The sequence below is a fragment of the Dromiciops gliroides genome, chromosome 2 (genome assembly GCF_019393635.1).
Source record: "Dromiciops gliroides isolate mDroGli1 chromosome 2, mDroGli1.pri, whole genome shotgun sequence".
Taxonomy (NCBI): domain Eukaryota; kingdom Metazoa; phylum Chordata; class Mammalia; order Microbiotheria; family Microbiotheriidae; genus Dromiciops; species Dromiciops gliroides.
Window position 1 is genome coordinate 339818583 of NC_057862.1, and position 27106 is coordinate 339845688.

Sequence of the window (27106 nt, forward strand, 5' to 3'; positions counted from 1 at the left end):
TAAGAGAAAGGCTTTAAAATGCAGCTTTCTTCAGAAGTCTATGGCAAGAGACTGTGCTTACTTAGCATTCTCTGACCAGCTTGCTGATCAGCACTTTACAGGTGGCTGCACGCCTGAAAAGTACAAGCCTATGTATGTAAGGGAGACCCGAGAGAGAGGAGCTGGAAAGGTCCACACCCCAGTTTTCCTGATTTGAGCTGTTTTTCTTAGCTTTGAAGTAATTTGTTCAAAAGGAAGCATCACCTGAGAATTCTGTGAGGAGAGTCGATGAAAGCCTGGGAGACCTGGTGAGTGAGCTGTGCAGTTTACCAAGTATTAAAATAACCATTAAGTTAGAATAAGGTGGTTTAAAGACCCTTTCTCTATTCATGCTTTAATCACTGCCTGGATTCATCAGATTGGCACTGTGTGCTGCCAGGTAGCATATGGCTTTCATAGTTCAAGAACAAAGGGGTATTAGACCAATATCTGTTCACATTCCCCTTCCCAAGTCTGGTAGAGAGCATGGCATTCATAGAGTTGTGAGTGTGTGCATAGGTGTCTGAGAAGAAATTAAATTTGTGATTGAGGAGTTTTTATTTCAATTATGTTTTAATCATCCTTTTATTTACTGAAGATTTAGAAGACTTTCTTTGGTAGTAGAATGAATACATGAAAGGAGATTTAAAAATAGAAACTGTATTAATGTAGAAATAGGATTTTATTTAGCAATTATCATGTGCCCAGTGCTCAAAGGGTAGCAATTTTCTTGGCATTTATTTTCTAAATGTTTTTAGTTAATATTTGGGGAAATGGGAAGAAGATAGAATCATAAAAACTCAAAAATGGAAAGCACCTCATGGTCCTTGTCCTACCTCTCACCTTTTATTCTAGGTGAATTTTTAGAGAGGAAACTATTATGGCTGCACTAGTATCATGGATTATCAAGCTAGAAGGGACCTTAGTGATGATTCAGTCTAATACTCTCATTTCACAGAGGAAGAAAGATAAAATGGTCACACAGGCCTGAGGTCACACAGGTTTTTCAGTGGCAAAGCCAGAGACCCAGATTGTTTCCAACTTGAAATTTGGTAATCTTTCCTCTTTCCCAAATTGCTTCTGTTTTTATTTATTTATTTTTTTGACTGTCTCATCCCAGAAAATATAACATATTTAGATAATGAATAATAACTGGGAGGACAAAAACAGATTTTACCAAATGCTCATGTAGGTACTAATAACAACAATTATAACAGTAAGCTTGGCAGAAAAAAAGGGGTAGGGGGAATAGGCCTTTTAACCTACAAAACTTACAGTTATATAGCAACTCTTTGACATAATAGATATTGAGCCTCTAGTCCTATTTGTTTGTTTCCCAGCAAAGCAGTATGATGTTGATTAGATTGTGAACTCCCCGAGGGTAGGGGCTGTTTTTGCCTTTCTTTGTATCCCTGGAATTTAGCATAGTGCTTAGTACTTTAAAGGCACTCAATAAGTGCTCACTAACTGACTGACTAACTGAAAACTGGATCTTATAGAGAACGTGGACCATTTTGCTAGTTAGAGGCTGGAGCTACAGGCCAAGGGAAAAGCTAAGTGATCTCCCTAGCCATCCATATGGCAGTCAAATGTAGAATAGTAGCCTTCAACCTTCACACCACTTTAAATCTCATCATACAGGCCTAAAGACATGGGAAAGCAGTTTCCTGCTACCTCTTTGACTGCCCTGTTCTACCCAAGAAGAGAAAGGATATCCAAAAAGCTTGTCTGTGATCAAAGAGAGTAAGGCCAGTTTTCCCAAGTAGTTTCTTAACGTAGTTGCTTTGGGTCAATCTGAGCAACATGTCCAATTTTACTTACTTTGTTTATAAATTAGGATTCAAAAAGGGCTTCCTCAAGTGATAGAGGTAACCTTCTAAAAGATAAAGAACTGGATTTACAATCCAAGGCCAGACAATTGTGTATACCAAATTGCATCTCTGCTTGGGAATCTCCCTAGGTACCCTTCCCAAGGATTCTAAGTGTTTAATTGAGTTTCTTTTGGGACAGTATTAATCAATCACTTAAGCATTATATGTATATTTGCTAGTGAAGGAAGGAAGTCAAAGGGCTAATAGAGCCAGTGAGCAGGCTGCTTTTCTGCTGCCGGCCATGCAGACACTGCTATTCTCTGAGGAGCCCTTATCCTGGAGACAGCTTGCTTATGCTATCCTCTAGGGACCAGGGGAGGGGGATGAGGGTGTGACTGACAGCTGTTTCTTTTTGGATGGAAAGAGAATGCATGATTCTACTGCAGCCTGTTTAATCAGACTTTTCAGTCTAGTGGATTAAGAAAGCTCAAGATAGAAAAGTCTTCTTGTGTAGATTTATTCTCAGTAAAACCATCCATTGTTTTTACCCTGACTCAATTTAAGAATGTTTTGACCCCAAGAGACCTATGTATTCATTCTCTTCAAAATAATATTTGGTCATCATCATTCTGTAGTTATCTTTTTTCTCTGAAATGCTTACCTTCCCCCTGCCCCTAAAATTTGGATAATCTCAATGGAAAATTCAAGTTTTTATAAGCATCCGATCCATTTTCATTGTAGAAAAAAATGTGGTATATAACACATCCTAGTCTTGTCCTCTTTGATATATTTAATGAAAAGCATCATTTCTAGACTTTATGGACTTTAGAGTAATTCTTTCAACATAAATATCATGTTTATAAATCTTATTTTACATATGAGAAGCTGAGATTGAGATTTCTTTTTCACTGCCATGACTCTCATCAATTAGTGTTTGTAGAGATTATCCAATATATACTATTTACTCAATACTCAAAGATTTTCATCAAATGTGGAGATGAGAATTTGAGACCCTTGTATTTGAAGGGTAGGTCATATCCAGTTGGTTTTGCCTATTTGTTAAACATGATTTCTAAAGTTTTCTCATCCTCTGATTTTTCTAGATCCACTGTGGATTTTATCATATTAACAATATAATAACTTACATTTATATATTTCCTTAATATTTTCAAAGCACCTAACTCACAGCATCCTAGTGAGATAGTTCAGGTATTACTGTCCTCATTTTTACAGGTAATAAATCCAAGACTTAGAGAAGCAGTCAGTTGCTACACAGCTAGTCACTGTTGGCATCTGTATTCAAACCCAGTTTTTCTAACTCTAAGTCTACCTCTTATGACTTACACTGCTTTCTAAGGTTTTCTAATAAATCGGTCATTTCTGGACTGAATCCCTTGAGTGAAGAGTCACTGGAACTATCCTTGACTCTCTCTTCTTTAACATGTTTGAGAATGACCTGGCATGACATAAATGGAACGGTTACCACATTTGTGCCTGACACAAAGCGGGAAAGCACAACAATTATACTGGATAACAGAATCATTGTCCAAAAGGGTCTCCAGAAGCTGTTAAAATGATCTGAACTTAATAAGTTGAAATTTAATGCTATTTCAGTGGATCATGATACAGTAGAAAGACCCTTGGATTTGGAGTCAAAAGATTCTCATTCAAATCTCAGCCCTGCCATTTGCTACCCTGTGACTTTTGGCAAGTTATTTCACCTCTCTAGGCCTCAGTTTCCTCTTTTATGAAATCAGGTGATTAGACTGGATGGCCTCTAAGGTTTTCCAGCTCTAACTCTGTGATACTATGTATGTACTCCCTAAAATAGTATAGATAGCAACAAATTCATCTCTTCCCACCTGGTATGATTCATTTCTATAGCCTTCCATAAGTCCTCTATAGAGGGTTTTAAAAATATATGTTTTTAACATTCTGTGGCTGTGTGGGTAATTCATCTATTATCTCTTGTTCTCACAACATGATTAGCCTCTTTTTTCTCCTTTTCTTTCAACCGCACCTTTCCTAGATGATATTATTTCAACTATGGAAGTCCTGTTTATGGATGGCATCACATCACATAATGTGATAGCACCTTCTCATGGAGTTCTACAGTCAACCAAAGGAGACTGGCCAAATAATCCACACAGGGAAAAAAAATGGATGAGAAATCCTATTGTTCAGGTTATTGCATACAATTAGGTGAATGACTATCAGGATCTTAGACTGCAGATAGTATACCAGTTCCAGAAGTGAGCATGTAAGAAGAGCTTGGAAAATTTCACAAAGTTTTCAAAGTGAAATGTGATAGAAACAAATTTTGAGCCCTATAATTGGGCCTCCAAAATCAACTAAATAAAATATAAACAGACATCAATTTATATGGGAGGAAAAAGACCTAGGGATTTTAATGGATTTCAAGATCTATGTGAGGGGCAGCTAGGTGGCTTGGAGTCAAGAAGACTTGAGTTCAAATTTGGCCTCAGACACTTACTAGCTGTTTGAACCTGGGAAAGTCACTTAACCATGTTTACCTCAGTTTCCTCATCTTTAAAATAAGCTGGAGAAGGAAATGGCAAACCACTCCAGTATCTTTGCCAGGAATACCCCAAATGGGGTCACAAAGAGTTGCACATGACTGAACAAAAAGCACAAGGTCATTATAAATTAATATTGAGATACAAAAGCTAACCAAGCTGAGCTGATATTAAAGGTAGAGGGGAACTCTTTCAATTTAATCCAATAAACATTTATTAAGCACTTACTATATGCCTGGTACTGTGGTTTTCAAGCATCAGTTGCAGAGTGAGCAAAGCCATAGCAGCAAGAAAGGACAGGGATGAGAATGAGGTGTGGATAGTGATCCAGGTTTGACTAGAATATTAAATATATGAAGGAGAGTAACATGAGATGACAGGACAGTAGTATGGAGTCAGGTTTAGAGGGCCTCAGATGCCAGAGTCAGGATTTTAAACTCTATTTAGTAGACAAACAACCAACTTGAGGAAGAGAAGGCTTAGAGGAGGAATGATCATTGATTTTACGTATCTCTAAGACAGGTATGTTGAAGAAGCATTAAGTTCATTTTCCTTGGTGCTAGAAGTCAAAACTAGAACCAAAAAATGGAACTTACAGGAAGAAAGATTTTTGCTCTGTAGAAAGAAAAAAATCCTAACAATTTGAATTCTTCACAAATGAATATAGTGTCACTGGAGGTCTTCAAGCAGAGTCTGACTGACCACTTGTCAAGAATATCAGGGAAAAGCTTCCATATAAGTTTGGTATTGGGCAAGATGACCTCTCCAGTACCTTCCAGTACTGAGATTTTATGATTCTGTGAAATTCAGTCTCATATGGCATCAGTTAATCAATGTGTCCAACAACAAGCATTTAAGCTCTGAGTATACAAAGATGAAAATAGTTCAAAGCAGGAGTCAGCATGGAAAGGAGCTAGAAATAAGTTACACAGCCAATAATTAGGGAATTGTTGAAAAAATCATGGCATATGAATGTAAAATTTATCTGAGCTATAAGGGGGAAGAATTTGAAGGATACATAGAAATATATGAATCCTTGTTTGAATGATGTATAGGGGAGATGGCAGAACCAAAGGAACAAGATACACAGTGACCACAACAACATAGGCTGACTTCTAGTGCCATTTTCTTATTTTCAGTCAAGCACAGTAGACAATGTAAGTTCCAAATGAAGAAACTTAAACATTATTCCTTTCTGGTAAAGAATGGAAAAATATAAACAAGGAAATAACTTGTATTGATAGTTCCTATATTGTATTATCAAGTGTTTTTGCTTAATCCTTGATGGTGAGGGGAAGATAAGGGAAAATATTTGTTGATTGGAAAATGACTGATGTATCAAAACTCATTACCTCAATTTAAAAAAAAAAAGAGTGACTTGGAAAAAAGAATGTTTTTCACAATAATCACTAGTCACTATTGCATTTTGGTGGTGCAACTCTGCAGTTATCTTATTAGTGATTTTTTTTCCTTATCAGGTAGGCAAGGGGTATAATTTCCCAGGTTTTCATAGCAGCAATTCATATAGAAAAAGAGAAGGTGTAGTCTGGCATAATTTCCTAGAATTTGGCATTTTTCTTTCTAAAAGTTGCTGCTAATAATGTCTGTGTAAGGATATGTTGTCAAACTCTGACATATGTCATAGTTGTCAAAGTAGGCATTAACACAAAATAATAAGTTATTTAATATAGGATTCAACTTTTTTTTTTCTAGTCACTGTCTATCAGAAAGTTCTGAAGTGGATTTCTTTAAAGTCTCCCTGTCTCCCGAGGAAAAGGGGGATAAGGCAGTGTGTCCCTGGACAGGATCTATGACTCATTATGTCAATCAAACCCCACTTCAGAAGGGAATAAAGAGATTTGTATCTCAAAGCTGTGCATAACGACTTCTCGGCTTTTCATTTCATATTTATGAGCGGTTTACTTTGAAGTGTTTATCAGGCAATACGCAGAAACATGAGAGAGCATTGCCTGAAACCATGTTCAAGTGTCTAATCTGTTAAATGCTTGCTGAGCAGGCTAGTTCATCAGTGCATGCAATGCATAAATAAATAAATAAATGAATAAACTTCTTGTTATTTGAGGTCTTGGAAATGAATCCTTATATTAACAATAAAAAAGAGTAAATGATGCTGAACATTTTGGAATCATCGTAACATAGGAAACTTACAGAACTTGGTTGTGTGCTGCACAAAACAAAGCTTTTTTTTTTTTTTGCTTTGAATAACAATTTGGCAGAATTTTAGGAAAACAAAACACAAATATACTTGTCTTATCTTTTCTTATTCTAAAATTTTGATTAAGGAGCAACCACAGGATGGCAGTGAAAAAAATAAGATCCTGCAAAGAAGATTCTGAGGCAAAAAATTCATGATATCTTTGGAGAGGGCCATTAAAGGAAGTTGAAATGGATAAGCCAACAAAAAGCTGAACTTTTCCCCTTTTTCATTCTGAAGTATTTCTATGTGTTTAAGTAAATACCAACAAGATAGGGAAAATAAAAATGAGGGTATATAATTATCAGGGGGAAAAAGTCGAGTTAAAATGATAAGACTGAAAGCCTGGGTGAAACTGATGCTTTTTCCCTCCCATGAGTCAATGTGTCTGCTTGTACCTCTCTGTCCATTCATGCATGTGTTTCTGTGCCCTACTTTACTGTATCATATCCCTTAAGTCTATTTGTGTTCTGATTATTTATAGACAAAGGGATTTCTGAAATGATGCCTAATTCACTAAGATCATCTACAAGTTGGTACACCATTCATTTAAAAAGTTAGGCAGAAATAAAATTCAAAAGCCCTTGGGCTCCTCCCTTTGAAGAGAATTATATGTCACTTGTTCTTCGTTTCTGTCCATTCTCCATAGGTTTCTTTCCCCTGCTAGGTTGATCACAATGGGGTGGCTGTATGCCTGGTTTCTCACCAGAGGAAATATAGAATCATAAAATTCAAAAATTGTAAAGGACCTTAGAGGTCATCAAATCCTAGCCCATCTTTTTTCATATGAGGAAACTGAGGCCCAGAGAGGTATAGCAAATTTCTCAAGGTCATAATGTTTTTTAATGCAAAGAAATGGCTTGAAAAACAAATATATATATATATATATATTTATGTATATGTGTGTATGTGTATATATATATACATGCATGCATATATATATGTATCTGTATATATATACACCTATATATAGATATATGGAGACTTTTTTCTTTCCTTACTTAGGCAAGTATCAAAATGCTTCATCAAGAATTATTAACCTGTTCTTGGTATTCATAAGTTAAAAAGAGAAGAGTCTAAAGCTTGTCATTCTGTTATTGAGATTTCTCTGAAATGTGAATATTGTGTGAGTCCTGTCTGATGACAAAAGATTCCCCAGGATCATCTGTACTGAAAAGCAGAAGACCTACAAGCTAAGCAGTAAAGCAAACCAAAGCTTTGCTGAGGAACTGTGCCCCTGATAATGCTGATGGATAGACTTTCTGAGAGAACCATTTTGATTTCTTTAGCTGTATTGAGATTGAGCATACGGCACACAAGAGAAAGTAATTTGAGGGCAACTCTAAGAGAGTGGAAATTGAAGCAAGAAATAACTGTTGGAAATAATAATCCACTGTAGAGCCCTAACCATCCTGTAATGAGAGCCCTCAAATTAAGGAAGCTACTAACCTGTGGTGACCTAGGAATACTGGGCTTTTGCTAGTGATGTAGCAATTTCCCTTTAATTCCATCTGAATACAGCAAAGGAGAATACAGAATGAGGAGCCCCTTTGGAAAGCAGAGCTGTCTTAATAAGGGAAATATTGTTCCTCAGACAAGGGTACAGTAAGTGATGGGTGGTGCAAATGTTCTCATAAAGCACCTGGAAAACCTCAACAAAGAGAGATCTCAATAGAGAACAGTTATGTGTCATGTTGGATTTAATCACATGTTGCTGCAGAGAAGCAGCATTTTAGCTGGGAGGGGTGAGCTGGCATCTTAAGAAAGCAACAACCTATCAGATATAACCTCCAAAGAAAGGCAGAGCATCACATAGTGTCATGGATTGGCTATCAGTCAGAACAGAGACATCCTTCTATCTTCCTGTTTCACTGCCTCTAAGAATGGGCAACTCTTGCCAACTTCTTTTTAATGATGTTGATTCATAAGACAGCTAGGTGGACATTTTTGGATCAGTTTGTTCCATAGGTATTAAACAATAGGAGTGAGTGAAGTCACTGGGTTTTCTACTGCTGATGCAGCATAGCATAGAACTTGAAGTCTAGAAGTCCAGGCCTTCAAGCAAGCAATAGATGGATCAATAAGTATTTATGTGCCAGGCATCTTGCCATAGGCACGTAGAGGTTGTTTAACCTTGCACATGTCACTTAACTTCATTTTCTTCATCTGTAAAATGGTGACGATAAAATAGTGTTCTTGTGAGGATAAAATGAGATCATGCAAGTTAAGTGCTTTGCAAAACTTTTAAAGTGACTTGTAATTGTCTGCTTTCTCACTGGTGTGATATTTTGGGAAAATGAAGAAGGAAGCTATAGAAGTTACAAGTCCAATATTATTTGTTAGAAAAATAACTTTGTCAGAGGTTTTACATAATACTGATGTTGCCTTACTATAAATTTTAAAATTGCATTTAGTGTGTTGCATTGTTTGCATACCTTAACCTTTCCAGAAAAGAAGTCTGAATCAGTAGGGGGAAAAAGATTATGTCTCTGAAGTGGAAGGTTTAGAAATAATAATAATTAGTCCTATCATTTCTATTATTTCCATCTTCATTATTTATATTCCATTTATGTATACTTTTGATAGGTGTATATCCTCCATTTAAATACTCAAGCTTCTTTTCCCCTTTATCAGCCATTTTATAATGAAATTTATTTAAAAATACATCCTACATTTCCCTGCCTTCTTAAGTATCATAGAGTGAAGATTATGTTTCAGAGAGGGCCATCATTTTAAATATCAGTTATAATACTATGCTTTAATACCGCAGTGTCTTCAGAAATTCTATAGGTATATAGAATTGATTTCCTTTTCAATAGAGCTTTGGAGTAATGTGCTTTTAGTTCTCCTGTCTAGTTTCACAGTTCTTCTTTCTCCTTAGTCATCATTTGTTACTTTTGGGGCTTAACTGCCGTCTCTTTTTACTGTCCTTTGTGTGCTGAAATCCAGCTAGCTCAGAGACTTCTTTCATAATTCTTATTTTGCTTCTGTCATTCAAAAATGACAGGTTGCCATCGGTTTGGACTTGGGATAAAGAAGGAGGGGATAGATTGATGAGTATGAAAATCTGACTATAAAACCATAGGATTTATAACTAATCTAAACCCTTTCATTTTGGCTAGGAACCTGAGGTTCAGCAAGGCTTGTCCAAAGCCAGCTAGGTTGGTAGTGGCAGAGGTGAGATGGCAACTAAAGGTACTCCACCTCCAAACACAGGGCTTTCCCCCACTACACAGTGTTGTCTAAAATGATTATGTAAATTGATTTTTAAAATGACAAAGACATTTTAAAACTACATATATGTATATATATATATGTATGTTTATAGATGTGTGTATATACATATTATATATACATGTGTGTATGTAAACCTATAGATATGGATATAAAGAATGATCTGAGTCCAATATTTGCCCAAACTTTCTGTACAAAAGCAAAAATTTCTGTGATGTGGATAGTGGCCACCTGTATGGAATCTTGATCTCTCTTCTCAGGGGACATTTCTTTTACAAGATTGGTGTCAACAATATGCCTAAATTGTTTTAACAGTTCTAGATTTGGTGGAAGTTTTGAGTAGTTAGTATGAAGATTTAAAAATTACATCAGTTGATGCCTCGAGATATACTGAAATTTTTGTGAAGCTGTTACCTTCATTACAGATGGGTGCGTCCATCAGTATTGAAGGTAATGCACATTACTCCTTTTGGTTGATGCCTTAAACCACACTGGAAATGGTGTATTTGAGTCAGATGATTACGCCTCTGGCGTTGCTGAAACTGATTAGTAACAGCATCACTCAGAACATGTACATAATAGCACTGATGGGGTGGTACTTCAGCTGTGATGGTGTAAAGTTTTTTTGTTTTGGGTTTGGTTTTTTTTTTTTTGGTTGTTGTTTTTTTCTCCAATGAACAAGCTACTGTTTTCTATTCCTGTATTTCTTTTTGACATTGGTTTGGTGACTCAACAATTCCCGGTAAGTCCACAGCTGTCAGGTGCTAAATGCAATTAAGTCTCTACATGTGCCTATAAACTATTATAAGCTACAGGTTGTATTTGTGCTCATGTGCATGTGCATGCAAATGTGTCCTGAGCACATGAAACAACATGGAAAAGAATGAAAGAAAACAGATTATGATCTAAACGGTTTCTATTATTTTCTTTTTGTGCTTTTCCTAATTAGATAGTATAATAGATTTAGAGATTGTCTTGTTTAACAAGCCTAGTAATTTTATGTATAAGGAAACTGAGTCACTTGTTCAAGTTCACATAATTAGGAAATAGCAGAGCTGAGATTAGAACCACTGACTATAAATCCATTTCTTTCCACTACTCTGTTCTGCCTTGTAGGAATACATAAAAAAGGATCTTGAGGCATTATGAATTTTCCTTGTTTTGTGAACTTAGCCTATAAGTGTAAATACGAGGAATTTCCATGGTTTTCAGCAAGACATCAATTCCTAATGATAGTTTATGATTAAATTGTTTGAATCAGTCCTATATGAGGAGGAATACTTCTGTTCAGTGTTGTACTCTCAGATTTTCAAGGACAGAAAGAGGTTCTGGCCAGTTACTTGGGTAAAATATCTACTAAGTATAAGTTCACCTAATGGTACAGACTGAAATATTCATCTCACAAGGTGTCAGAAAGTAAACTAGTTCATGAACTCTTGAGCTCTACAATAATCCCTCAATGACAGGAAAGTCAGTGTTTTTACAACATCAAGTGAATGTTGGAGACAGGCACCTTCATGACTGTTAAGAATGCAAATACTATACTGCCAGTGGTAAAGTATTGCAAATGAACATCAGTGGCTTCTGCATAGATACATCAAGTGTATTGTCCAAAGTTGAGCAGGCTAGATGCTCCATTATTTAACTGAATAGGCAATAAGTATATCTAAACATGTGCAGCTTGAGTTGAAACAGCATTTCATTGTAACCTGAATCTGCATGGTAGCAGAATAAAGTTGAATATCCAATCATGACTCTCACTCTATGGTTGATGTCCATATTTTCCTCCTCCCCTGCAAATAGAAATAAATCACAAAGCCATTGGCATTAAGAAGATTAAGAATGTAAATTCCTTGAAAGAACTTTCAGGATGAACAATTTTGAAATAATTCTTCCAATAATTCTGTTAAAAAGTTATTTTTTCACATCCTGGATATTTGGATTCAGCCCAGAAAGTTGTATTGGTGTGATGACAACTTGATCTTAGGCTACTTTAAAAAACAACTGTGATGCCCAAGAATATGGAAGCATCATCACCACTGTAATCTACCCTAGTGTATATGGCTGTCGTGTTGCATTCAAACCTTGTTGTCATATTTTAAGATGGACATTGATAAACGGAAGGTTTACCAAGAAAATGAAAGACCTCAAAGTCATGCTATATAAGAATAGCGATTGTTCAGACTAAGGAAGAAAAGACTTTGAGGTGGATACAATAGCTGTCTCTGGGTTTTTGAAAGGTTATATTTTTGGGAAAGTGAATGATTGGGCTTGTTTTTCTTGGTAGAGGGAAGAACTAAGAGAATGGGTAGAAGTTGTAAATAAGCAAATTTAGACCTCTGATAAGACTTAAAGGATCATAGATTTAAAGTAGAAAGAGACCTTAGAAGTTATCCAGTACAACCTCCTCTTTTTGAACTTGAAAGGAAACTGAGGTATAGAGAGATGTAGTCATTTTACTAGGGTCACACCAATAACATGTGGCAGAGGTGTGAAGCAAAGCGGCATATCCACTGTAAAACACACATACACCAACACACAAAAATACCTTCTTATTAACGATTATCCAATAGACTTAACTCTTCTCAGCAATACAATGATCCAAGACAATGCCAAAAGATTTATGGTGGAAAATGCTTTCCACACTCAGAAAAAGAACTATGGAGTCTGAATGCAAACTGAGGCATACTATTTTCACTTTTGCTTTTTTGTTATTTTTCTTGTTTCTTCTTTCTTGCATTTTTTCCTTTTGTTATTATTAATGTGGAACTATGTTTAACATAATAGTAATGTATAACCTATATCAAATTGCTTGCTGGCCTTGGAAGGGGAAAGGGAAGGGAAGGTGGGAGAAAAACTTGAAACTCAAAAAATATCTTTATACGTAATTGAGAAAAAAAATGAAAAATAAATAATTTTCCAAAAAATGTAATTGGCTGCCTAATGGTGTGCTAGCTTCCTCACCACTAGAGGAGTTTAAACAACTGCTTGGAGCAGTCGATAAAGCAGTAGCCCTTGATTCAGGAAGACCTGAGTTCAAATCCAGCCTCAGACACTTGGTGCTTACTAGCTGTGTGATTCTGGGCAAGTCACTTAACCCTCATTGCCCTGAAAAAACAACAAAAAAACTGCTGAATGACCCTTTGTCAAATATGTTATAGAGGATGTTCTTGTTTAGATATGGGTTGAACTAGGTGACCTTTGGGATCCCTTCCAACTCTGATGTTTTTGTATTCTGTGAAATGAGATATTCACTTTTTTGTTTTTCTTATTCTAACTTGGCTTTTGCTTCTTTATATTTACATTCTAAAACTGTTTTTCTCCCACTTCTTTGGAGAGTATCATCACTGGGGATTAAAGTTTTTCTTTTCTGTTTATCATTTCTACTGTATAGATTATTCATTCTGTTGTTTTCTGCCTTCTAACTTCTCTAAATATTCTTTTTTCTCTCTCTGTCTTGAACCATTCTGGAACATCATAGTACAGTTCCCTGTTTTCTTGAGAATCCATGGGGTTTTGTGTTTCATCAGGCATTGATGTCTTTGTGAGATTTACTTAGAGATATTTGATATATTTTGTATTTTTTGTCTTCCTTTCTAAAATCAGTCTTGTGTATGTTCGTATATCTGTCGGTACTCTAAGTTTTTAATTGCATTTTCTTCCATTTCAAATTTTACTGGCTTTATTCCTTTTCACCTCTCATTGACTTCCTGACTTCTCCCTCTTTGAAGAAGGCTATTAACCAGGGGTTGGACCTAACCCAGTCTCACATCAGGGGACTTACTGAGTTCTTTAGTTCTCTGAATGATTTGAAACAGAATCCACCATTTTTGTCAGGCTGGGGGAAAGCAGGGGACATGTTTTAAGTAAAGTTTCTGATAGCACTGGGGTTTCCTAATCTGAGGGTTACCACACATAGAAGGGAGCTCAGTTGCCCTTAAGCTTCTCTTCTTGTGACAAGCTAGAGCAGATATCTGCTGCTCATTGTAACAGGATGATGTGAACAGGGCAGAAGTGGTATACACTGGCAGAGCCTCTGCCAGAAGATAGATCTCGAAATGGATCCAAAGCACTACCCCCATAGGTTTGTTTGTTCCCCCTGCTAGAACATAGAGACCAGTGGAGAGAAGTGCTGAGTAAGGAAGTTGGGGATTCATAATGTCCAATGTTAATTCATATTACCTTGTTGTGCTTCCTGCATTCTTGTCCTGTGGGATCCACTGTAATTGCTCTACTTCTGGCACTTAATTCCTCTTTTGAAAATTATTTGAGAAAATGTCTATGCCACCATCTTATTGGTCATGTGACCCAGAATTTGTGTCATCATTAAATGACCCATTAACTGTCCGCATGCCTAAATATAAGAGTCAGAGTCAATAAACATTTATTAAGCACCTGCTATGTGTCAGACACTGTGCTAAGAACCAGGAATACAAAGAGAGGTGTAAGACAGTCTCTTCCCTCAAATAGCTTACAATCTAATAGGAAGACAATAAAAGAAAAGCTGAAAAACTGAGTGATGGAGAGCAAAGTCACTGATGGGCATGATGAAATCATGAAGCTGGACTAGGAAGCAATCTAAATAGAAGTAAGTTTCTGAGTTGATTTCATCTTGCAGAATGGTGAGTTTCTGGAAATTATGAAGTTGGGTAGGAAATGAGGCCGAGAAATCCCTGGATGCTGTCTTTAAATAGTGGAGGATCTCAGAGGAGCTCTCTAATAAGAGACATACCCTTTAGAATACAATATTCAGCTACAAGATTGTTGTCAACTCGTTGTCATGGCTCCCTATTTTTTGTTCTTTTGAAGAAGCTAATTACAGAATGATAGGATTCCTGTAGTCAGAAATATAAACATAACTAATTTCTTCACCTAAGGTAACTGGACTATATTTTTAATACTGAAATTGATTTTTAATCATGTTGGCATTTTCACCACTAGTGCAGAAAATAAGCTCAAGCTCAAGAGGTTAGTGAACATATTATTTTTATTTAGGAGATGACAGTCATTCAAAGCATTTGTTGTTGTTTCCTTGTTGGAGGTTTTCTAGAAAGAGGAGAAAAATGTGAATCTAAGGATATATACACACACGTGTGTGTGTGTATATATGTATGCATGTGTGTATATGTATATATACATATAAGTATACACACATATTTTTATTCTTGGATGAGCACCACAAGTAGAGAATGTTGACCTTCCTGTGTTGAAATTGTTAAGGTGGCAGAGAAATTTGTGGTATTTGAGAATCCTTTCATTTCATTCATATCCATCTGCGTCTACCCTTGAACTAGAGATTCACTGCTTGCATCAGAGTAGTTTTTTTTTTTGCCAACTGGGGTCACATTTGCTTGACACCATGCAACCAGATAAAAAGAAAATCATTCAGACAAAAATCCAATCTGTCCTAATACCCAAATGCTTAGTTCTATATGAATAAATATTCTGATTTTTTATTAAAGTGTTCAGTTTTCATCTCTACTTCTGACATGTTGTATGGTATTTAGGAAGGATTCTGGTATCAGAAAATCTGACTCAAAATCACATGTCTACTGCTTTTTAACCTGCTTAACCATGGAAATTCTCAAGATACATAATCGTTATAACAATGTAAATGAAAAGAACAACTGCAAAGAAACAATGGGGCAGGCAGAAAAGTCCATTGGTTGTTAATGGACACCTGATTTAATATATCTGCTTTAGTGTCATTTCCATTGGTAAAATCATATTTGTTTCTGATTTAAACTGTTTGGAACTACAAAGCACTTTGGTGGTAAAATCTCAAGAAGCAAGTAGTACAGTGTAAAGAATGTTAGCTTTAGAATCTAATGATCTGACTTCAAACCCTACCTTCCAACTGCCTAGGTGACCATGGCTGAATCACTAAATTATCCTGTGCCTCAGTTTCTTTACCTGTAATAGTGAGGAGTTTTGGGCTAAGTAATCCCTAAGGTCTCTTCCAGCCATGGAACTATGATCTTATAAACTTTCTTTTCTGAGTCTCTAGTAGCTGCAACTCTTGAGGAATAGGGGACATACAGGAGTGCTCCCTTGGATGACTAAATGGGAACAAAGAAAGATGTGAGAATATCTCCCTTTCTTTGAGAGATGTAAGAAATGAGGAAATTCAGAGAAATGTGGGAAGCTTTGTATGAACTGATATAGAGTGAAGTAAACAGAACCAAAAGGATATTACATACAATGACTAAAGTTGGGTAAATTGAGAGATCAATAAAAGAATGTTGAATCCAGACCACTGGAAAAATCAGTTAAAGTTAGAGAGAACAGATAAAGATGTATACCTTTATCTTCATAGTCAGGGAATCTAATGTACAGAATATTAGACACTATGTATTGATGTTTTTGATTAACTGATTTTCTTTTTCATAAGGAAGGGCCCAATCTAGAGGCTTTTGTGAAGATGTGAACTAAATGTGATGTAAAGACAACATTCATGAATAAACTATATTAAAAATAAAATATCCCTACTGTATCCTATTAATGGTTTGATCGCATTTGAAATATAATCAATACTCAACTTTGTGAGCCAGTAACAAATTTGGGCATATGCACAGGTAGTTAACCAAGATGGTGAGGTATATGGAAAGGTTGATGGTCAAAGTAAGTAGGAACATTTGATCTGGGAAGGGGAGAAGATTAAGGAGAAACATGATAGCTGTTTTTATTTACTCTTAGGGCTATTGCATGGAAAAAGTAAGTAGCTTTATCTTTCATAGCTCCATTAAGGAAAACTGAAATCTTTGAACAGAAGTTATGGGAAGGAAATTTGAAGTCATTATCTGGACAAATTTTCTAGTTATTGAAGTTGCCCATTAATTGAATGATCTGCCTTGTAAAGTAGTGAACTCTCTGTTCCTGGAAATGTTCAAGCAGATATTGCCTGACAGATCATGTGTCAGGGATATTATTTGGCTGGAGAGTTAGACTAAATGACCTGTAGAGTCCCTTCTAATGTGAAGATTCTGCAAATGAAAAGGTATAATGATACTCATTGTATTTAACAGTTTTTAAGCTTCTTTTAAAAATTTATTTTTTTTTTAATTTAAAACTCTTAATTCAGAGCCCTATACATAGAAGGTGTTCAATAAATTCTGGTTGAATTGAACTGAATGGAAATAAGTAACGACAACAACAACGACCACAATAATAGTGTTGCTATGGAATTCCAGTTACTTCTGATGAGTTATCCAGTGGTTTATCCAAAGGAATGAGATTCTCTATCATACTATTATGCTCATCACTTAGTAGGTGAAGACAAGAGGTATACATGTATAAGCTTCTTTATCCAAAATCTCCCCAAGAATGTTTTGCTTTGAGTTAGTTAAAAGAACAAATATCAACAAGACATTATGTTTGCCAAAGAAGTTGGGCCAGGAACTACATAGAGAAGGAGGCAGATAGGAGGTGTTCGGGGAAGACTTTTGTTTCCAAAAGTTGAATCTGCTTTTGTCCTGTCCCTGCCCTGCCCTTTAGTCTCAAAGGTAATCAAACCCCTTTGGGAATTCTTAGTTGGGTTCCTTAAGGGATGCCCTAAAATACTAGTTTTCTTTACTATAAGGAGCATGAAGAGGTCAAAAGATGTTTCTATTTTTGTTTCTGGTGTATGGAGCTATTTCTATATAATGAACTAGGCATACTGTACATAGTGATATAAACAGGGGAAATTTTTTAGCATAGAACAGTTTTATTTTAGTCATGTAAATCTCATTCATTAAATGAAATCTTACATTTAAGAATCCCCCTACATTGAGAGGTATCATGGCTTAATGGATTTCTAGTTGGCCTTAAAATGAGGAAGACTCTAGGTTCAAATCCTTTCTTTGACATAGACTGGAAGTGTGACTGTGAGCAAGTCATTCAACCTCTCTGTGACTCCATCACCACTCACCAGGCCATTTTTTCAGATTGCAAGTTGTAGAGCAGGTACTGAAATGCTTTGATAAAAAGTGTTTCTTCATCAGGAATTCCCTATACAAATGAAATCACATACCTTATTCCCTGTCCTATATATTTGTATGTATAGAATATACATTTAATATGTATACACACATATAAATGTCTCTATATATCTCTATAGCTCTTTCCCTACCCATAGACATATAAATCCTTAAAGCTGCAGCTTAAAAACATCCATGACAGAAGATAATAGTATGCTATTGTTTCATAGTGCAATTTTTAAAAACTGTGATATAAGTGTGATATGAAACCATGTAAATATTAATAGATTATGTTCCCTTGAGTTAAGTATAATTTAAGGAGCAGCATAAAGGATCAATCAATCCTATCATATAGGATACCAGAAAATCTGAGTGGAAGGACTGTTTCCTCAAGCATAGCCAAACTCAATAGCTTCAGTTTTAGAGTCTATTGAGTCGGAAATGTACATTTTAATGTACGATTACTGGCAATTCCTAAATCCCTAGGATGTAAGCTGGAACTTAATAAATTGGGCTGAGGGAAGGAAACTAAGATAGTGTGATAAGAATTGCATAGGGAATAAAGAACACCATTTAGTCATATGTTGATTGGTTATCAGTTCCCTTCTTTCTGCACAGGTAGTAGGCAAATGCCCCATGCTGATATTTATTTTTACTTGATTTATCTTTCCGATGGATATGTTTCGCTCTGCAGAAAATAATTATATGTAGAATTGGGTTTGATTCATTGAAGCACACCCTTTGGGACTATTTACACAGGCAAATAAGTCTTAGTAGACCAGTGTGCATTAACAAAAAAGCCAGCTTAAAAACATGTTTATTATAAATTAATGACAGACTAAGCTGATCTAGAAAGCTGGGCACTAAAAATGTATCCTTCAAAAAAAATTCCATGTTCAATAACCACCTTAGTTGTAGATTAGGTATGTCCTTATCTTAAGGTTATATATGATTTGTGACTGACAAAAATGGAAAGGATTAACTAATCTAATTAAAGCAGGCAGACTAAGGAAGAGCATGCTGGTTCATGGTTGGTCAATTACTCACAAAGTTTCCTATGCTTAGAACACAAAAAGTTGAGTTTATTGTGTGATTTTTTTTTTCAAATTCAATAAGTAGTTTAAAGAGAAAGACTGTACAGAGAACCAGGAAGGGGTGGTCACTTTAGATAATGCCTTGTGTTTTAAAGCTTCCATCATGTGTCTGAGTGCTAAGCTACCTGAAGCAGGGAGCATTCACTCTACAAAAACTTTGAATGTTTCTAGTGGTGAAGCTCATTCCTTTGGATTCTGATTGATATGTCGCATCAGAATGGAACTTGACACATGTTATCATTAGAGATGACATCACCTCTGTACTGCCAGGACACTGAACAACCTTATGCTTGGCAGGACTGTTGGAGTGATCAAAACACTAAAATCTTCTCTGGACATTTTGTCATGGGAGTGATTATAAGCTCTTAACATTTATGTGAGTTCTGGCCAAAATACTCACTCCTAGTCAAATTATGTGTGCTTGATGGTTCTCACAATATAAAATCGAAGTTCCTTGGGATGATGTGCTATTTCATTTTTGTTTCTGTTTCCCCAGAACTCAACATGATTCCTGACACATAATAGGTGCATAATAAATGCCTTTTAAGTACATTAAATGAGCACCTTTCACCAAAAAAAAACAAAAACCAACCAACAAACCCTCGCCTTTATGTTATAATAGTTTTTACCCATGTTCGGTTAGCAAAAGGATCTATTTGCTCACTGGCAATATTTTATTTATTTATTCATTTGTTTGTTTTAGTTCCCTCAATTTTAATCTGTTATTTCTTTTACTGTCATCCTAGGAACTAACTTCACCCTTGCAGAACTAGGAATCTGTGAACCCTCCCCTCATCGAAGTGGTTACTGCTCCGACATAGGAATTCTTCACCAAGGCTACTCCTTGAGCACAGGGTCTGACGCTGACTCAGATACAGAGGGAGGAATGTCTCCAGAGCATGCTATAAGATTGTGGGGGAGAGGGATCAAATCGAGGCGCAGTTCCGGTCTGTCAAGTCGCGAAAACTCAGCCCTTACCCTGACTGACTCTGATAATGAAAATAAGTCAGATGATGAAAACGGTAGGCCTGTTTCTTAAATGTGTTTTAATGTTCTAAACACTGTGCTACATGGAGTTGTTTATTTTTTCATTCATTATGTATTTCAATAGAAATCCATTCATTTTTCTTTAAATTGACTTTGTCTACCTACCTTGAGGGAGGAAAAAAACCTAAACTATACTAGAAAGGAGAAGAGTATTTTAAAATCACATTTTGATGATAACAGCGTATTCTGGTATAGTCTGTTGGTCTTATTAGCAAGTAAATTACATTGCAAAGAAGGCAACTTGATAAACTATGACCTATACCTAAAAATGTCCTCTCTCCATGAGTTTCTAGGTCTTTGTATTGATTTCCCCCCTAAATGGCAACCTGGGTTATTTTCCTCATGAAGATCTCTTAAGAATGCCACCTTATCTTATACTTTCATTTCCAGACAGCAATGCCTCATATCCGTACTGAAGATCAAACTTGTAGCAGATGCTCTGGAGTTTAATAATGACAAATAGAAAGAAACTTGCCTTCAAAAAAGTATTCCCTTACATGTTTAGTTTTCGCCTTGGTACCTATTTAGGTTAATAATATGCCACATGTTTTCGATCACAATCCCTATCACTTATCCATCAGCTTTGTAGATGGGTTTTAATGAAACTTTGGAAGCTTTGTTGAAAATTAAATGCTTCTGATCATTAAGCGGTAAGTATAGGCAAAGCCAGAACAAGCCATTAAAGAGATAAGGTCCTTATTTGTGTATTTCTTTGAGATGCTTAACTGTTTTTAGTTTTCAAAAAAAATTAAGAGATTAAATTGCATTAGGCCAAGTTGATTTTTAAGGAAAACATCAAATGCTATATGATTTGTTATGAGTGAATTGTATATTTGGAATGAAAATTGCCGTTAAAAAGGTTTACAAATAGATCAGTTAAGAATGTTTATACAAAACACTTTAAGACTTCTGCTAGAACAGCCATAAGTATTTTCATATATTAAAAAAAGAATTTGTAGTGTGACAGCTTGTCGTGAATGGCAATGCAGAGCTAAAACATCATTCAGAATCCAAACTGTGCTGAAAATACATCATTTTCGGGGTAAGTTACATGCATTTAAAGAAAAGTCACCACATCTCATTTAAATTTATGTTTAATTCTGCAATAATTTATTCCAGGGAGGGGGAAAAGATATGTATCTTACTCATATCACAGTGCAACAACGCCTGTAGCTAATCAAGGTTTCCTCTCAAGTAAAATACCACACTTGACATCCTAGGACGTAATTTTGGAATTTAAAAAATTGTGCTACTTGGCATATTTAGCACTTTAAGGTGCTTCTTCAATAAGAAATTACTTTCAGAAGTTTTTGTCTATAATAAAAAATTAAATCCATTTACTGATGTTCCTTTTCAACTTTACTATGTCAGATGTGATCAAAAAACTTGATCTGATTTGCCAAATAAGGAAAATCACTTGCAAGCAAAGAAACTTTAGATATATTTTAACAAAATAAATTCACCGAATTAATATGTTGTCTGGATTTTTTAGGACCTGTGTATATGTTGGTCTCATTAAGTATAAACATTTTAAAATTCTCTGTGCCCCATTTAGTCATAATTATTTTAAATCAGCTGCATTGTTACACACGGTACTAATAATGGGATTTGCCCAGTGAAGCAAGTATACAGGCAGAAAATGCTGGCTTTGGATTTACCAGGAACTGTTATGGATGAAAAGAATTTGCTAATGAATTATGTCAAAGGAATGAGGAGTAGACTGAGGGTATTTTCTTGTTCTCTTTTCTTGATATTGGTCAAGAATTTACATTTAAAATTTTTACCTCTTAGAGGGTCCTATGCTAATATTCCCCATGCTTACAGGAAAGCAGTCCCTATATGAGTCTTAATTTTTCTTGGGATAACAGTTGCCATGCCATTGTGTAAGGATAGATATACTGGGAATAAGAAAATGGTCTATGGGAGGAGAGGGGGAAGAGTTTCAAAGTAGGAAGAATGTACGAAGTTCAAAACTCAAGATCAATTAGAGGCAGGATTATCAATATTATTGGTAATGTGTGTGTTGAGGATATTCATTTTCTCCCAGAAATGAAAACAAGGGATTTTACACATGAGGTTATAAAATATTTACTAAGATAAGGAATTACTATCCTGCAAGCAGAGGTGTTAACTTCAGTAAACTCCTTGCTCTTTCTCTTTGACAAATTCTGTTTAGCTCAAAAAGAAATCAATGCTTTTTCACATCACTGACTTTATGAAGTTTGGGAATGTATTATCATATAGATTGACAGTTGCCCCACTGGTTCCACACCACAGCATGGACACTTACAAAGCCATCATTAATTTCTTACACTTGTGCCCAGCAATGGCTTCCTACATAATAAACCCCATGTCCTTCACAAGCAAATCAATAACCTTTTAGGTATGCTCCTCTTGAAAAGGAAGTCAGAAGATGCTATACTTCAAGGGAGATTCTCTCCAATACATTTTGGGGTTTTGAGGAGATATTGTAAAGTAAGACTTTTCTTGATCTGGAATTTTGTATGTAAGCCTACTTGTTGAATCTTGGGGTACATGAAATTTCAGAGAATCATTCATTGATTTTATTTAAGGTTTCTCTTCTTCCTTTCCTTTCTTTGCTAGCTGTTTATATCACAAACCATACTTAGAGAAGGTAACTCATTTCAGAATTTAACACCCCAACATGTCTTTCTTAAATTCAACAATTCTTTAAAAATATTAAATAAATTCTACTACTTACCAAGGCTAGCCTTCTACTTGGATTTGTATAGCAGTTCTGTAACAGAAAAGACCAATGAACTACTCAGCCATCCTTTTTTACACAGAGTACATATATTATTGACCTTTGGTTTGCTGTTCTAGGGTCTCTTTGTAGACTCATCAACATTTGGAATTTTGTCATTTAAATGGACAAACTGCCAACCAGATCAGGCCCTAACCTAGAATATTATGCAATTCATAATTTCTTTCCCAGTTTTCCCTTTTAAAAACTCTCTCATAGAATATTAAGTTGTCTTACCTTAATGATCTGTTAGTTAGACATGAAAATGAAGCCTGAGAGTAGTTGGACAGCCTTTGCTATGGTGAAATTGGATCTCATGTGTAAGTTGGATTTTCCAGGGACTACCAGATGAGAATGTCACTTTTTCCCCTGCTAACTGTCCCATTTAAAATACGTCCTCCTCAGTGCCCTCTATATCACCTGAGAAAATGGGACACCCAATAATACACAATAGTAACTAATTGCATCTTTAAAAATGTGAGATAGCAATACTGCTCTGTGTACTCTGAATCCCTTAGGCAATTTTTTCACCTTAGGGACTGATATATGTCCTTGAATTTTATAGTATAGTTGGAGTTTGAGTTGCTGGAATGGAAGTCCAGAGAGAGTAAAGTACCATGGCTATGAGATACTTGCAATGACTCTCAAGAGTTCGGGTGAAATTATTGTATTTTTCTTCTCTTTCTCTATACATGATAACTATGGAAAATACTTGTTTTCATCCTTTGCCAATGAACTGGGAAATTGTAAATTCTCATTTTGTACTTTGATGAGGAAAATATAAGTGTTGGGTTAATTCCACTGTATTTCAGAAAATCATTTTAAAAACAAACTGGTACTTTGCATAAAATGGATAATTTGTATAATACCTTTGGTAGTCTGTCTGTCTATAGTGAGTCATTAGATTATGAGTCAATTTGGTATATCCTATCATGTGTCTCTCTCTTCAATATGGCATCGAATACCTCATTGCTATTTGATAAATGTTGTCTATCCAGATGAGCAAACCCTGGAGGTAGATTATTGTTTTCCTTTGGGTCCCATTTTAGCTGTACTCAGCTGAATCTAGCTCCCCTAGCCAGGTTCCACTCATTGATAACCTTTAGACATATGTTCCCCAAATCATTTTCTTACCTCCTAACCAAGTTTACTAGGAAAAGAGGGTCTTCTATGTTAACTACAAGAGAAGCTTGTTTATCTTTATTACTGTGATCAATTATATTAAATCTTCTTGGTATTTTATATTGCCGTTCCTGTATATAATTACCAAGCCTGCTAGTTACCTGCTTAAAAGTCATATGCTTTCTAGATATGACCAAGAATCCATAATTTGTCAAAAAAATGAATATCAGACAGTGCAAAGTAGGCAAAGAGTGAGACTTAAAAAAGGTAAGAAGTAATCAAATGGCTGCTAACTCTTTAGACATGTGTCTTAAAACTGTCAGCAAAAAAATATATACACACTAATTTTATCCTTTTTAAAAATTTAATTCTCCTAAATCCTCTATGATGTTGGAATGGCCATTTTTAGATTATTCGTTTCAAAAAGTATAGGTTGTAGGTGGTTTTATTTTAAATGTAATGGAAGCAGGGGTAGCTAGGTGGCGCAGTAGATAAAGCACTGGCCCTGGATTCAGGAGGACCTGAGTTCAAATCCAGCCTCAGACACTTGACAGTTACTAGCTGAGTGACCCTGGGCAAGTCACTTAACCCTCATTGCCCCGCCCCCCCCAAATTAATGGACGCAAAAAACCTTCGTAGTAGTATATAGTGAGTTACAGACAGACTAGACATTGGAACAAAATGAATAAGTTTCAAGCACTACAATTCAGTGCATTGCAGTTATGCCTTTTGTGGGCAGGTCTTGGGAAGAGGTGTTGAAGGAAGTTCAGAGAATGATTTTAATAGTGGCTAAAAATGCAGCTTATGGTAATATAAGATCAAATGATCAAATAGCAGTTACCTATTATTTTCTTAATTTGCTCACAGGAAAATTTTAGAGTTGAGTTTCAGCCAAAATAAGAAATAGTTGCTTTTTTCTTTTTATTGAAGAGTTTAGTGTTTGGGAAACTGTGAATATGTGTGAGAGAATGCATCTTGTATGCATATTGTATATATTTTCAGTTATAAATTAAAATGTAAGAGTTTGGAGGGGGTTCTCCCTCTATTGTGGTTGTTTTTTTTTATCATGTTTATAATTGTTCCCTGAGGCTCTGAAGCAAGGGGCACATTCAGTAGCTACAATAAGTAAAATAAAGGCCTAAGCCTTACTGTTGGCAAGGGTAGGATGATTCTGTTACATGTGTAATCTCCAGGCCTTCAGGGAGACTTTGAGTTTGGTGGATAATCATTTGGTTTTAAGCTGCTGAATTCCTGATATCGGGGCTTTGCTTCAGTAGAGTAGCAAAGGGAAGCAGGGTTAAAAGCTTTGTCAGAGCATAATTACGGACCCCCAAAGCCAGAAAAGTATAACTTTCTTGCCCATTATTCAGTCATTATTTTTTCAATTTGGTATTTTTTTTGTCAAGGACCAAATTAAATTTATGTAATGGGTTGGACAGACGGCTATGATTTCAGTATAAAGGTAATAAAGAGAAGGAGTTAAAGATAATGAAGCTGATAGTATAAATTTTCAGCCTACAAAGCTACACAGGAAATAATATCCAACTAAAAAAGGTCTTGAGAAGAATATGTGAGAAGTAATAAGACTTTTCAATTGCCTATTCTAAAACTGGGACACAGTAAGTGGAAGGAAGAAATAAACTAATAAATTTGTGGACATGGTGAAGATCAGCCTGTTTATACATATGAGTAAAAAGAAAAAGCTTCTTGTGATTTAATTTTGAGTAGCTATTGTCAGAACAAAGACAAGATTCTTCCACTGAATTCTCCCCCCTCCCCCCATGCTCTCTTAATTCAGTAATGGGGAACATTGCATGAGACTTCAAATGTGAAGATGGGAAGGCATATGTGGAGAACTCATTTCCGTGAATAACTTGGGGAGAGCATGAATGAAAAGGAGAGTAGATGAAAGAAGCCAGTGTAAAAAGAATAATTAAGACAAAATAAAACACATTTTGGACAATGATGCCCTCTTCTAGTTTGGATTTGATACATCTGTAGAGACATTATGGCATAGTAGATTGTTGTTTTTTTTGTTGTATCTGACTCTTTGTGACCCCATTTGGGGTTTTCGTGGTAAAGATACTGAAGCGGTTTTCCATTTCCTTCTCCAGCTCATTTTATAGAGGAGGAAACTAAAGCAAACAGGGTTAAGTGACAGGGTTAAGTCATACAGCCAGTAAGTATCTGAGACCACATTCGAATGAATGAAGATGAGTCTTCCTGATTCCAAAGCAGTGCTATATCCATTGCACCACCTCGCTGCCCAGGCATAGTAGATAAAGTGATGTAATTTGAGTTTGGGAGATCCTGATTTATGGTAGGCCTCTGGCACTTACTGTGTGGACTTTGGCAGGGTGCATAAGTTCTCTGATCCCCAAGAACCTGTTTTAAATGATATGTTTAAACAGTTTGTGGAATATTATGTTTGCTTTTTTTATGCCTAGTCCACTCCAAAAATATGGCATTTTTTTTTGGTGAGACAGTTGGGGTTAAGTGACTTGCCCAGGGTCACACAGCTAGTAAGTGTTAAGTGTCTGAGGCCGGATTTGAACTCAGGTCCTCCTGATTCCAGAGCCGGTGCTCTATCCACTGTGCCACCTAGCTGCCCTGGCATTTTTTAAAAGCAAAAAGAATGAAAATGCATTTTGTTTTGAAGATGCTTTTTTATTTGAAAGTTTCAGTTTGGAATTTCAGGTTTGTTCTTTTGTAATTCAAAACATCCCAAAAGATAACTGGAGACACTCTGAGGTTTTCCAAAAACAAGTTCTGAAATTCCTGATCAAAAATATTTGGAACAGGCTAGATGCATGTCATATTAGCCAGATGGACTTTTAGGAAGAATTAGGAAATAGACCTAGGAAAAATATCCCTACCAGGTTTAGCTACATCAGCTGATCAAGGAAACCCTAGGGCCTTTAGGAAGGAAGCCATTTAAAGTGGAGGGAAATGACTGAGTAGTAATTATGTTCAGTTTTGATCAGATAAGTGGTTTATGGACTTTATTGCAGATAAATGGAAGGTAATAAAACTAAGGGTAGATTAGGGAAATTCAATGATTTATGAAAGCTCCAAATACCACATGAGAGTGATACAGAGTGGGTAGTACTAAGGATGAGAATGAATGAAAGTCAGGAACTCTTATGAATAGAGACAACCCCTCTGCAAAGTGGTGAGTAAAATATTTTGGTAACTTAACGAGCTATCTGACCTTAGAAGGGCTGTATCTCTGTATTTGGTTTTGTGGTGGTGTGTTGTTTTTTTCTAAACTAGAAAGAGAATATTTGCCTTAGAACATAAATAATT

The 27106-nt window shown here is 35.8% G+C and overlaps 1 protein-coding gene across 1 annotated transcript in view; it reads left to right on the forward strand.

Moving 5' to 3' along the window:
- TENM2 (teneurin transmembrane protein 2) overlaps positions 1 to 27106 on the forward strand; it is a 1399253-nt gene that overhangs the window by 431611 nt on the left and 940536 nt on the right. The window contains 1 exon segment of the mRNA XM_043982744.1: positions 19614 to 19889. Coding sequence (XP_043838679.1) covers positions 19614 to 19889 — 276 coding nt within the window.